Source organism: Arvicola amphibius, chromosome 18 (genome assembly GCF_903992535.2).
Source record: "Arvicola amphibius chromosome 18, mArvAmp1.2, whole genome shotgun sequence".
NCBI classification, from domain to species: domain Eukaryota; kingdom Metazoa; phylum Chordata; class Mammalia; order Rodentia; family Cricetidae; genus Arvicola; species Arvicola amphibius.
This window is the reverse complement of record NC_052064.1, coordinates 16023569-16036899: the sequence shown is the minus strand read 5'-3', so window position 1 is coordinate 16036899 and position 13331 is coordinate 16023569. Positions and strand designations below refer to the sequence as shown.

At 36.9% G+C, this 13331-nt stretch overlaps 2 protein-coding genes across 2 annotated transcripts in view; one reads left to right on the top strand and one right to left on the bottom strand.

Moving 5' to 3' along the window:
- Sema3e (semaphorin 3E) overlaps positions 1–13331 on the bottom strand; it is a 229983-nt gene that overhangs the window by 156443 nt on the left and 60209 nt on the right. The window lies entirely within an intron of this gene.
- Positions 10523–10977, top strand: LOC119803945 (eukaryotic translation initiation factor 1). Its single transcript, XM_038315440.1, has one exon. The coding sequence runs from the start codon at positions 10523–10525 to the stop codon at positions 10862–10864; it is 342 nt and encodes a 113-aa protein (XP_038171368.1). The 3' UTR covers positions 10865–10977.

The window sequence follows — 13331 nt, the reverse complement described above, 5'->3', positions numbered from 1 at the left end:
GTTTCAGTAGGGTATATCCTGCCTCTTGGCTGCCAGGTGAGGCAAGCTGCCAGACTCCAGCAGGCTTACTGCAGCAGACATATGAAAAAGTCCGCCCACTCTGATGCTAAAGTAATCATCAATCTTTCAACAGAAAATAAAATACAGAGGAGTGAGGAATTGGTAGCATTTCTCAGTCTGGAGTAAGCAGCCAGAACTAAGGGATTGAACTTTGCTACCTTCCATAGAACATTCCCTTGTATCTGGCTACAGTGTGGCTCACGAGCCAGACCTCTAGTCTTGCCACCTCCTGAATCAATGGTTATTTCGTTATAGCCCTGTGTGTCCCCGGGCCTTTCCTTTCTCCATTCTCACAGCTACAGGAAAGAGTGTCTAGAGAAAGAGAACTGAAATGAACTAGATCCCAACTACCACCCACATTGATGCTGTGATTTTTGGATGGCTGAAAATATGTAATGGCTTTGTTTTCTCCACTTTATCTTGACTCGCTGGGGGAAAAAAAAAGGACCTCAAACTATAAACATGCATAATTTATTACTTTCCAAGACTTATCTTTTTCATAGAAGTTAAACACATTTGCATCAATCTATTTATGGCTGAGACTCTATTAAAGAAGAAGATGGTTTTTAGTTCTCTTGAAAGAAAGCCTTGAGAAAGTCCCTAAGTCTTTCTTATCTAGACTCAATATTTAGTGACTGGATCCTTTGATCTCTGGTTCTTAACCTAAGATCTTTGGTTCTAGGTTCATCTGGTCACTTCTAATATGTTTGTAGCCTCATGATATGCATCCTACCCTATAAGGCTATGACTCTCTGATGTTCACCAAACTTGGATTGGGTTCTTACTAGAGCTAAGAATCATAGTACCTGGTGCTATAGGCACTGGGGGCATTATTCTCGAATGCACTAAGGTATTTCCCTTACTTAGAGTTTATGCTGTTCTCAACTTGAATCCCACTGAAAGAAATGATGAGGGTCCTACTTCCCATCACTTTCTTATGCCTCAAGGCTTTGACCCACTGTATCCCACTCCAGCAGTGGGCATGGCCCAAGAATACGTTTGATTGTTACTTCTCTCCCATGTCTACACAGGGCTGGAAACAAATGCAACCTTCTGCTAACACAGTGTGTGCCTCCCAGAGATTGGAATCCAAAGTCTGGACCTCCTCAGATTTGGCAAGTAAGAAGCTTATTAATAGCTCAGTTTAATAGATTCTTTCCAATCTAAAACAAATTTTTATATTGTAATTTATCTTTTATCACTCAGTAAAAATTAAGTCATATGGAAACTTTCACCTCAATATTCTATACTGATTTCTCTAGTCCCTACTTTTCTTCTGGGCATACATTGGCTTCCTATTTTCAGCTCAGGGCTGAATCATAAATAATCATATTCAAGAATTTTACTTAACATTTAACCTTACTAAATGTCTCAACAAAATAAAGCAACTCACTTTCTGTAAAGTCCTGTGATGATGCTGTTTCATAGTATAAGGCTACAGCTAAGACACAAGGCAAACGGCTGACAGAGAACTCTCAGTTGGCCTCTCCACTACTTATTAATCCGATACGTAAATGCACCAAAATATTTTCCCTCTTTTAAGTATGTCAACACATGATGTCCTCCACATAAAAGTATGATCACCCAAATGATTTCACTTTCATCATTTTATATTTTATTTATTATTGAAAGGAGAGGGAGTTCTGCTCTTGTTTAACTTTCCATCTATGTTTTATCTTCTGTGTGTATCATTCCGCTTTCTTTTCACCCAAATCCATAAGCTGTGGTCATAATATCAAAGATAAAATCGTAATTTTAAATGACCAGTCCTCCTTTATCCGTTTTCCTTTAGACACCAGACAAATGCTTCACAAGATTTTTGCTTCACACCAATGTCAGAAACGTGCATAATCACGTATTTTTCCCAGAATGCAATAATCATGGGATCACTTGATGAACTTTTTCTCAACTCTATTTCTTCTGTGTATCCACTGCCTTGCCAATTTCACTTCAACTCTAAATTGTAAATAATCATAGTTAGACATTTTCATTTTCAGAATCAAGGATCTTCTAGTTTAAATCAAGCAAGCTCAACAGTCTATGTTATTAAAATTGGCATGTCTGAGCACCCTCTCCTACCCTGCAATATATTTACTCTAGGCCATTAGTTTTGAAAAGTAAAGACCACACTTTTATTTACATTGTTTGAGGTTACACAAATCATTCCACAGCAATTATGCTAAAGAAACATTCATTGCCAAGGAAATCAACCGTCTCTGTTTATCTAGTTCCTGGTAATATTAAACACACATAGGATTGACAATGAAGGTTACTAATAAACTGGAGAAGTGGTAACACCTATATTCACAGCTGGATATAAAATGTGATTTTTTTTGTATGTGTTTCAAAACCCCTCATTTAAAGATCTCATCAAACTGTTTTGTTATTTTTTTTCAATTCCAGTAGGTGAATTTTCTTATTTCTGTGTACATGTGTGGGACCTACCAACATCAATGAGGTACTTACACATGGAAAAGGAATTAGGCCTCTCACCATATTGGAGACATCAGAGTTGTTAGTCTCTTTACTTGTGCTCATTGTTCAAATTGCTTACACAATTGTTTGCCAGTAGTACAAGTCATAACACATCCTGAGTTTAAAGAATAAATTACTACGTGGGAAGTATACAGGTAGCACTCATAGAATGAGAACTATTTTATTTCTTTATTAAAGAGACACATGACTTTTGAAAAGCATTTCATATGCATGGTTTTCAAATCAAAGAATAACTGCCAGATTAAATATATCATTCTATTATTGCATATATTTTTCTGTGATAACTCATCAGAGATCTCATTCATTCATTAAAGGTCTCTGAGAAACTGAGAAATAGGAACCACTGACATCTCTTGGGATAATTAATCCTTGACAATGCACAAGAAGATTGGTAAACATATTTAAAAAATAACATCAATGACAAAATTAATATTCCAATGTCAAAGTTAAGAAATATGGCTAGACTTTTACTACAAAAATATACATATAGATGGGAATAAACATAAAAACGTATAACCTCAAAAATTAACATTCTTAAGACCTCACTGAGATTTTATCTGAGACATAACAAGTCAGCAAAACCAATGAAATTGGATCATTCGAAGTGTTGGTGAACATACAAACCAAGGGAACACTCGCACATAGATAGAGGTGGCCTTTAGAATGAGTATAGCCTTTGGAAAAACATTGTTCATAACATTCATTCATATGTCCTTTGGGATAGAAATCCTCTTTTGAGGCATCCACCCTAAAAAAATGTAGTGGAAAAACATATATGCTATACTTCTTTACTAACGTATAAAGTAAGCAAAAGCAGTGAGAATGAAAAATGTATAATTCTGCATGACAAGAACTTTGGAAAATGAGGAGCATACAGGTAGAGGTCTCGCAGAAAAGAGGCTAGCTCTTAAACTGAAATAGATACACAGATTTATAAATGATAATGATACATAAGAAGATAGTCAAAATATGAATGATAAATACCTTCCTTTTGCTTGAACATTTTATAAGAAATATTCCTTAGTAATTTCATAGCAGGCTTTCTCATCTCAACATGACTGATATATTTATTGGGCTGGGCAAACTTTTATGGTGTGAGGATATTTTACACACTGTCAGACACCAGGAGGCATGTTTGACTCTGTCCCCCTTACTAGGGGCAAGCGTTTAGCTGTGACATCCACAAACATTTGTACACAGTACCAAACATCTCACTATAACCAAAGCTGTATCCACTTGAGATCTATCATTTTGCATAAATAGTTTGTGCAAAATTTCCAAGAAATTATATTGCATTCATTTTCAAGCAAATATTAAGATCTAAAAGCCCTGATACGCCCACTGTTACACATGAAGGTGCATACACACATCACCTATAACACTAAAATACACCATTTTTTACTTATCAGATGCCTTTACACTATATATAAAGTGTTTAGCCGGGCGGTGGTGGCGCACACCTTTAATCCCAGCACTCAGGAGGCAGAGGCAGGTGGATCTCTGAGTTCGAGGCCAGCCTGGTCTACAAGAGCTAGTTCCAGGACAGGCTCTAGAAACTACAGGGAAACCCTGTCTCGAAAAACCAAAATAAATAAATAAATAAATAAATAAATAAATAAATAAATAAATAAATAAATAAATGAAGTGTTTAAACTCAGCAAAAAGTAAGTACGCTAAGGCTTTGCAAAAATTTGAACCTTGAAAAAGTCTTATCTCTTTATGAAACTTGTACATATTATTCTCTCTATGGAGAAAACTCGTGCTAGGAAAAATTCCCAGGAATCCACGAGGAAGATCCCAGCAAAGACTCCTAGCAATAGTGGAGAAGGGGCCTGAACTGGCCTTCTCTTGAAACCAGATTGATGTCCACCCTAATTGTCATCATAGAACCTTCATCCAGGAACTAATGGAAGCAGATTCAGAGATCCACATCCAAGCACCAGCCAAGCTCTGAGAGTCCAGTTGAAGAGAGGGAGGAGGGATTATATGATCAAGGGGAGGGTCAAGATCATGATGGGGAAATCCACAGAGACAGTTGATTTGAACTTGCGGGAGCTCACAAAATCTAGACCAACAGCTAGGGATCCTGCATGGGACTGAACCAGGCCCTTTGTATGTGGGTGACAGTTTTGTAGCCTGGTCTGTTTATGGGACCCCTGGCAGTGGAACCAGGATCTATCCCTAGTGCATGAGTTGATTTTTTGAAGTCCATTCCATATGGTAGGATGCCTTTCTCAGCTTCAATGGGGGGGGGGCGGGAGGAGGGCTTGGTCCTGCATCAGCTAAACATGTCCAGGCTTTGTTGACTCCCTGTAGGAGACCTTTCAACAGAGTGAATGGGGTAGGGGAGGAAGAAAGGTAAGGGTAACTGTGGTTGGTATATAAATGAATAAAATAAAATAATACACACACATATATATGTATATGTGTATATATATATATATAAATATATAAAGAATGCTTCTATCTCTACCTAAATTATAGCCATCCTGACTCACAAAGAATTCGCCCTTTTTCCTGCTTTGTGCATTCGCCTGTCTCCTATAGTTTCCCATTGTAACCCACACATGCTATTGCAATTCTGGCACACACACACACACACACACACACACACACACACACACACTGAATTTTATAAACTTACTCTTCTCGAGGCTGACACCATGCTTTCTTAATTTCACTAAATGAAGCTGAGCTTGTTAGTTCGTCTGGTCTCAGTAAGCAATCAATAAATGTATGCTGAATGCTTACAGTCAATGTTAACTTCAAAACAAGGAACTAAATTCATCAGTTCTGTTACTAACTCACGGCTGTAACTCTAAGTCAAATACTGTTTGAATTATCTTGGTCAAACTTTAGGCATCTTATAAGTTTCTTATCATATAGACCAAGCAAACTTAATCTTGTATTAATTCTAAATCCAGGTGACAAAATAGTTTTATGGGTATTCATTCAAGGCTTGCAAATCCAAAGATTTTCAAGTTTAGTGTTAATTGTTTTCTCCATTGTCAAACAAAATGAGTATTTTGAAAACATTTGTGGAGGTGGAGACACGACTTGGCAATTAAGAGCAACGCCTGCTATTGCAGCTTGCTAGAAATTTGATTCACAGCACCTACTTGAGGCAGCTAGCACATGCCTGTAACTCCAGCTCCGTGGAATCGGGTGCTCTCCTCTGGCCTCTATGGATACCTGCACCCACGTCCACACACTGCACACAGACACATGCATATATACATGATTAGAAACATCAAATCAAGAGCCTGGATAGATGGATTTATAGTTAAGAGTACTTGCTGCTCTTTCAGAGGACCTATGTTTGCTTCCCCACACCTACGTGGTGGCTCACAATCATCTATAGTTATAGGCAGGATCCAGCATTCTCTTCTGGCCTCCCTGGGTATCAGGCACACAACTGGTGCACATACATATGTTAAGGCAAAACACTCCATACAAAAATTAACAGTAAATAACATGTTTTAAATTAATCTTTAAGATATATTTGTTATTACATTTCTGTGTATGGGGGCACGCATGTGGCTGTCAGAAGTCAGTTCTCTCAATCTATGTGGCTCCCAGGGGATCAAATTTAGGTGATTCGGTTTATTAGCATTTTCTTCATCTGCTGAACCATATAGCTGCCTGGCTTACTAACATTTATATATAGAATATCACTTAAATAAATTAATAAAAAATAAAAATTTAAAATCTAAATTAAAAATATTTGTTTCATGATTTTCTTTCAAAATCTTATTAAGTATAAGAATGTTCTTTTCTGCATACTTAAATTGAATGAATGTATTCTTATGAGACTTTAAGTAAGAAATTAAGAAATAAATATAGTGATCTTTTGAATGACATGATTTTTTTAAAATCATGTCTTCATTTTCAGATATGACCAAAGTAGTGATTACTGACTTTAAAATGAAATGTGACGAATAACTACTTTATTCAATTAGCCTAAGTGCCCATGAATAAATTAATGAATAAAGAAAACACAATTCACAATGTTTTATTCAATAGGAAAATGAAAGGAACAAGAGAAATCATCCTGGAGAGTGATATGAGCCAGAGCGGGAAATTCAGGGAGCAAAACACTTTCTCTCACATGGGGAATCTACATGGGAAGGGCATAAAAGTAGAAAGGGGACTGAGAATGGAAAGAGATGAGCAGGAGGGAAGAGAGGAGACACAGGTGTACACTGTGAAGATTTGTTACTCAGGCTGGTTTAATAAAAAGCTGATTGGCCAATAGCCAAACAGAAATTCTAGGCAGGGCAACCAAACTAGGAGAATGATGGGAGAAGGAGGGTAGAGTCGGAGGAGACACCAGCCAGACACCAAAGAAACAGGACATGTAGAAAATGAGGTAACAAACCATAATCCACATGGCAAAGCATAGATAAGAGACATGGGTTAATTTAAGAATAAAAGTTAACAAGTAACAAGCCTGAGCTATTGGCCAAGCATTTATAAGTAATCTTAAGTCTCCAAGTAGGTTATTTGGGGGCAGGCAGTCAGGACAAGAAAACTCTTCAGGGGCTAAATGAAATCATTACAATATATAGATGTACAAAAATGTCAAAATGAAACATTATTTTAATTATGATTTAATGCTAATTTAAGTCTATAAAGTGCAAAATTTCAAAATTTCCTTAAAAATGTAACAATCACCTTAATTCTAAGCTGTCAATTTACAAATAATATCAATAATAATAATAAATCCACAGAAAATTAATTAAATCAAATTGCCTCTGACATGAGAGTACCCACACATCCCCAGGCTATGACCACGGGTATGTGTACACAATAATGCTTCCAACATCTACAAGGAGTTGAGCCAATAGTTTTACTGTTCTAAAAATTCACAAACATTCAAGAAAAATGTGGGAAATAATGATGAATACTCTAAAACTTTTACTCTTGATGAAAATATTAACAGCGTCAATAACTCAAAATGAATTAATGTAAGAGCAATTACCATGACAGAGGTTAAAAGAAAGAAACCCCCAGCCCTGTGCACTGTAGTTTCTTTATTTCCAGAGCCTTCCTTTTACAGCCAGATTAAGAAAAGGTGGGCTCTTATCTATAAAGACAGTTTAGGTCAATGGAAGCTGCTTAGGTTGAAGTACAGAAATTGCTCTTCTCTGACGGTACAAGCGGTCTGACAAGTTGTGAATAAGCAATGATGTTTGTCCATGCTCTCTCTTCATGGGTACAGAGGGAATCTACTTAGCATTAACTTTCTTTCTATATAAAAAAAGTTAAGAAAGATTGATGGGTTAGTTTGCCCTGATTACTTTATCTTGCTTTAATATAAATAATAAGAAGAATTGTGTTAGAAGACATAGCGTTTCCCTTAATTAACATAAAATATATGTTTCGTTAGCCAAAATAACTATGTTCTAAATTATCTTTGCCATTTCTATACTCCTTTCTCCAATTGGAGCAAATATTTCCCTTGTGGAGAATCAGACCTACGTCAACTGGCATACCGTATCACAAAGATAGTCTCAGCTGAATTGTGGCATCATTATGATGGCATATATCTCACTGAAAATTAGTAAATGAATCTACTGGTAATTTGGATGTGTTAAAAGGCCCCTACTGAAAGACTGCATTAACCATTTTGAACATTGGATTTCTGATTCTGATACTCATGATGCTTTCTAATATTTTGCACCCTAGAGGATGCTAATTTCAATATACATTACTGAATCCTATTTGCTTATTTGTACCCATGTTTGATAATACTGGTCTATTCATTCCAAACTGATCACCCACTGGAATAGAAGACTCATAAGTGATATGGGATTTCTCCTCTGTATGCTGTGAAAATGTTTTATTACCATTAGTTAATAAAGAAGCTTTTTTGGCCTATGACAGGACAGAATAAAGCCAGGTGGGACATCTGAACAGATATATAAAGAGAGATTAGGCAGAGTCAGGCAGACGCCATGTAACTGCCAAAGGAGAAAGACTCCAAGCAGTGTTTCTGTGTAATTATTTGGGGCTGAGCGGCCAGGAAACTAAGGCACAGTCTCAGATTACACATAAGGTAAAGAACTTGCCAAGAAACTGCTTTTCTATGAGAGTGTGTTTTAGGTCTCCAGAATTTTCTTTGACATTTTCATTCTTTTTTTAATTAAAATTTTAGTTATATCATTATCCTCCTTACCTTTCCTTCCTCCAACCCTTTCCACACATTTGCCCTTTGCCCGTTGTTCCCTTTTAATTTAATTTGTAGGTGGTGTGTCTGTCTGTCTGTCTGTGTGTGTCTGTGTATTCTTAAGTATATAAACACAACCTGTTCAGTCTTTAGACAAAGAACTACAAGTAAATATAGTTGGACTTTCCTCTGGGTACTAGTTCACAAAAAAAAAATGACACAGAGACTTTATTAATTATGAAAGCTTGGTCTATAGCTTAGGCTTGTCCCACTAGCTCTTGGGATTAATTTAAATTAACTCATTTATATCAATCTGCATTTTTGCCTTGTGACTTTTTACCTCTCTTATATTTTGTACCTCCTGTTTCTTCTCCCTGTCATCTGGTGTTCTTTACGCATCTTGATTCATCTCTACTTCCTCTTTCTGTCCCAGAAGTCCCGCTAAACTCTTCCTGCCTAGCATTGATCATTTAGCTCTTTATTAACCAACATGAAGACACCTTGTCAAAGACACATCTTCACAATGAACAAAACGATTATTTCACAACAAGCAAATAAGGAATGGTGAGAATGGGATGGTGTTCATCCAGGAAGACACCCTGATTGGTTATCCAATACTAAGTGGCCAGTCCTGAACTTGATTTATTGATTGATTGTTATTTTCCTTTGAGACAGAGTTTTGCTGAGTAGGTCTTCCTGACCTGGACTTCACTAGGTAGACTGGATTGGCCTGCAACTCACCCATCTGCTATTGCCTCCAGAGTTCTGGGGTTAAAGGTGTGTAACACCAAACCCAGCCTAACATCCTATATTTTAAATCCCAAGATTCAGTGTTTCCACTTTGCTTCCTATAACACTTCTGGCCAAATCCCTTAAAAACAAGAAAGACATTGCTGGAGATTTTATGATTTTTTTCAGCAATGACAGAAAATGTTCATATAGGAAAAAAAAAACAATTTATTTATTCTGAAAGACCATTTTCCTTCCTTGCTTGCACATTCTCTTCTATTCCTTAATTATTTGCAATAATTAGGTAAGCACTGAGGTAGAAATGAGATCCAGCCTGTCAGTTTGCACAGATGTTCAATCTGTATTAACTACCACAATGGCAACAAATAATATTCATAAATACAATTGTTATTTCTTGAGGCTATTGTTAAATATCAGGGAGAGTTAATAGTCATAATATACCAAGAAGGAAATACATAATGGTTCGTTGTTCATAGACTTAGACTTTCTCCAAGATTTATATATTTTTACTTTATGCCTATGACTGTTTAACTGCATGTATGTTTGTGCACCACATACATGTTTGATGTCTCTAGAGGCCAGACGAGGATGTCAGATCTGCTGGATCTGGGATTATTGAGAGTTGTGAGACTTCATGTGGGTTCTTGGAACTGAATTCAGGCCCTCTACCATAGCAGCAAGTGGTCTTAACTACTGCACTATCTCAGACCTTAGATTTTTGTGAGAAAATGGTTTAGTATGAAAGCCCAGATTCTGAGGAAAGGACTGTCTGTTTAGCTTAATAGAGCATGTGCCCTCCAAGCATTTGTAGGTACAAGTAGCATACAGACAAGCATACAAGTAGCATATGACATAGCACATCATCTGGACATCTTTAAAAAGTTATTGCATGCCCCAGTCACTGAGCCGCTGCCGAGGACTCAGCTGCCTCCCCCTCGAGCCCCCTCGCTTCCCGACGCTCCGTGTGTCCCCCCCCCCCCCACTTCTCCCGCAGCCGCCTTCCGCAGGCAGCAGGCCGTTTCCACCGAGGAAAAGGAATCGTATCGTATGTCCGCTATTCAGAACCTCAACTCTTTCGACCCCTTTGCTGATGCAAGTAAAGGTGATGACCTGCTTCCTGCTGGCACTGAGGATTATATCCATATAAGAATTCAGCAGAGAAACGGCAGGAAGACCCTTACCACAGTCCAAGGGATCGCTGATGATTACGATAAAAAGAAACTAGTGAAGGCGTTTAAGAAGAAATTTGCGTGCAATGGTACTGTAATTGAGCATCCAGAATATGGAGAAGTAATTCAGCTACAGGGTGACCAGCGCAAGAACATATGCCAGTTCCTCATAGAGATTGGACTGGCTAAGGACGATCAGCTGAAGGTTCATGGGTTTTAAGTGCTTGTGACTCTGAAGCTCAAGTGAGGATTTCCTTGCAATGAGTAGAATTTCCCTCCTGTCCCTTGTCACAAGTTTAAAAAACCTCCCAGCTTGTATAATGTAACCATTTGGGGTCCGCTTTTAACTTGGACTAGTGTAACTCCTTCATGCAATAAACTGAAAAGAGCCAAAAAAAAAAAAAAAAGTTTTTGCATGATACAAACTTGCATCTTTGCTGATGAATTCAGCTAGTTCTGAAATTTGTATGCTTGTGTCTTATCCAAAATTTCTGTCCCTCCTTAATCTCCAGGGCAACACTATTAAGATACATAGTCATTTATAAACAATTAAATGTTGAGGACTCAGTAATTGTGAACGGGTTGGAGGGTTACAAAAGGCAGGGAAGAATTAACTATATGGTTTGTGGCAATTTGTTTTTCTATCCTTTCGTATATATCAAATTGTCATCTTTGGAGAAGAGGCCAAACCCTCTCTAGGCACGAAATTCACCGAGCCCATAATGTTGAACGCCACCAGCCTCTGGTACTGTGAGAAATATTGTTCTGTTATTTACAAATTGCCCAGTATCAACTATTGATTTATAACAACATGAATAAACTAAATCAATTACTGACTTCATAAATTAACAAATAAGGATAAAATTTATAGTATATAAAATATCAAGCCGGGCGGTGGTGGCGCACGCCTTTAATCCCAGCACTCGGGAGGCAGAGGCAGGTGGATCTCTGAGAGTTCGAGGCCAGCCTGGTCTACAAGAGCTAGTTCCAGGACAGGCTCTAAAAAAACTACAGAGAAACCCTGTCTCGAAAAACCAAAAAAAAAAATAAATAAATAAAAATAAAAAAATATCAATAAAGTCTATGTTAAGACATTTTGTTTAAAAGTATGTTTACTTTCAAACTTATTGAACCAACATGGTTTTCTTCAATTATATGATGTATTTTTAAGAATAGTCTATTGACTATATTGCAAAGAGGCAGCAGACAGGGAAATAGCTAAAGTTCTGTCTGTAGCTAAATTAGATGATTTAAGGTAAAATAAACATTTCTCGTTAATCACATAAGCAAAAGTTAATTTTTGTAAATCTGTAAACAGAGCATAATAAAAAGTAGCACTAGTTAGTGCACACAGACTAAGGGTATAAGTCAATAAAGCATATCAAAACAGAATTTGAATGTAATCAGCATCATTAATTAAACTTCATTTCGTTTCACATTATAAAAGCTTCAGTATTCATTACTATGCAAATTAACACTAATAAGCAGTGGTCATTAATTTTAGTGCTGCTAGTTATCAAGGAACTATCAAATGACACAGAATGATGTGAAAAATGAGCATCAATTATTATTTGACAAGTTAGTCAAGGGAATCCTTACAGAATGTTTTATAAACTGAAATGAATTTAATTCTATATGCTACGGCAATAAAGGTTTTGACAACTACATAAGCAAAAGAAGCATATTTTGAAGAATGAGATAACTTTTGCTAACAGCTTATGCTAGACCTCATGTAACAGTCAGCTACATTAAAGTGCAGTGCTCTGGACACCCCCCCGCCCCGTACCAAGAATTAGTATGTCGGTGGGTGAGCTGCAAACTCCAACTTTAGCCACAGCAGCAGGGCTTTGGGTTTAGTTTGGAAAACCTGGCATATTTCCAGCATATCTAGCTTCGTATTTGCACATACGCTCAAACAGGTAATAAAAGACAGAATAGCAAAAATACGTTTTTTTAAGTATTGAGGTTATAGAGGAGAACTGAGACCACTATCCAGTTATATTCTGCATTGATTTGGTATGCAAAACATATTCCCAATAACTATTATTAGAATTATAATTAACAACTAGAAAAGTAGATAGAATGAGGCAGACGATCTCACTAAGGAGAATGTGGCTTATGGAACTTTGGGGTAAAAAAAGGACAACGTACTATTCTGTTAATCCAGCCTTAAGGGTTTCCATGGCCAACCACTCCATTTGGATTCCAATTTCTGGTGATACAGTAGTGGAAAGGAAAAAAGAAGTCCATAATTGGGATACTAAGAACTTATTTAAAGAGTTATATAAACAGTGCATTTCTGCAGCACATGTTTGTGGCTAAGAGTTTCATGGCAGAAATTAAACTAGCCTGTCAGAGAAAAATTAAAATGACATTTATCTCTAGTAAGTATCCTAAGGATGTTGGGGCACAGAAAATTTTAAATAAATGAGTTCAAGCCTTGAAAAAAAGAAAAAGAAAGAAAAGCCTAAAAATACTTTTATAGAAACAAATATTTGAAGCAATCACCAGAAGCCCCCTATATGACATGAGTAATAATTAAGGTGATTATGAATATGAAGAAACCCACCATCCATAACTTCTGCAAACAAAATATTTTCTACATTGTTTTAATGTATAGGGACAGACACCTATATTTTACTGAATAGCTTTGTGCTCTTCTATGCTACTGTCATTTGATTTCAAAA

Coding starts and splice junctions, on each gene's coding strand:
- LOC119803945 (XM_038315440.1), top strand. CDS start 10,523: ATGTCCGCTATTCAGAACCTCAACTCTTTCGACCCCTTTGCTGATGCA.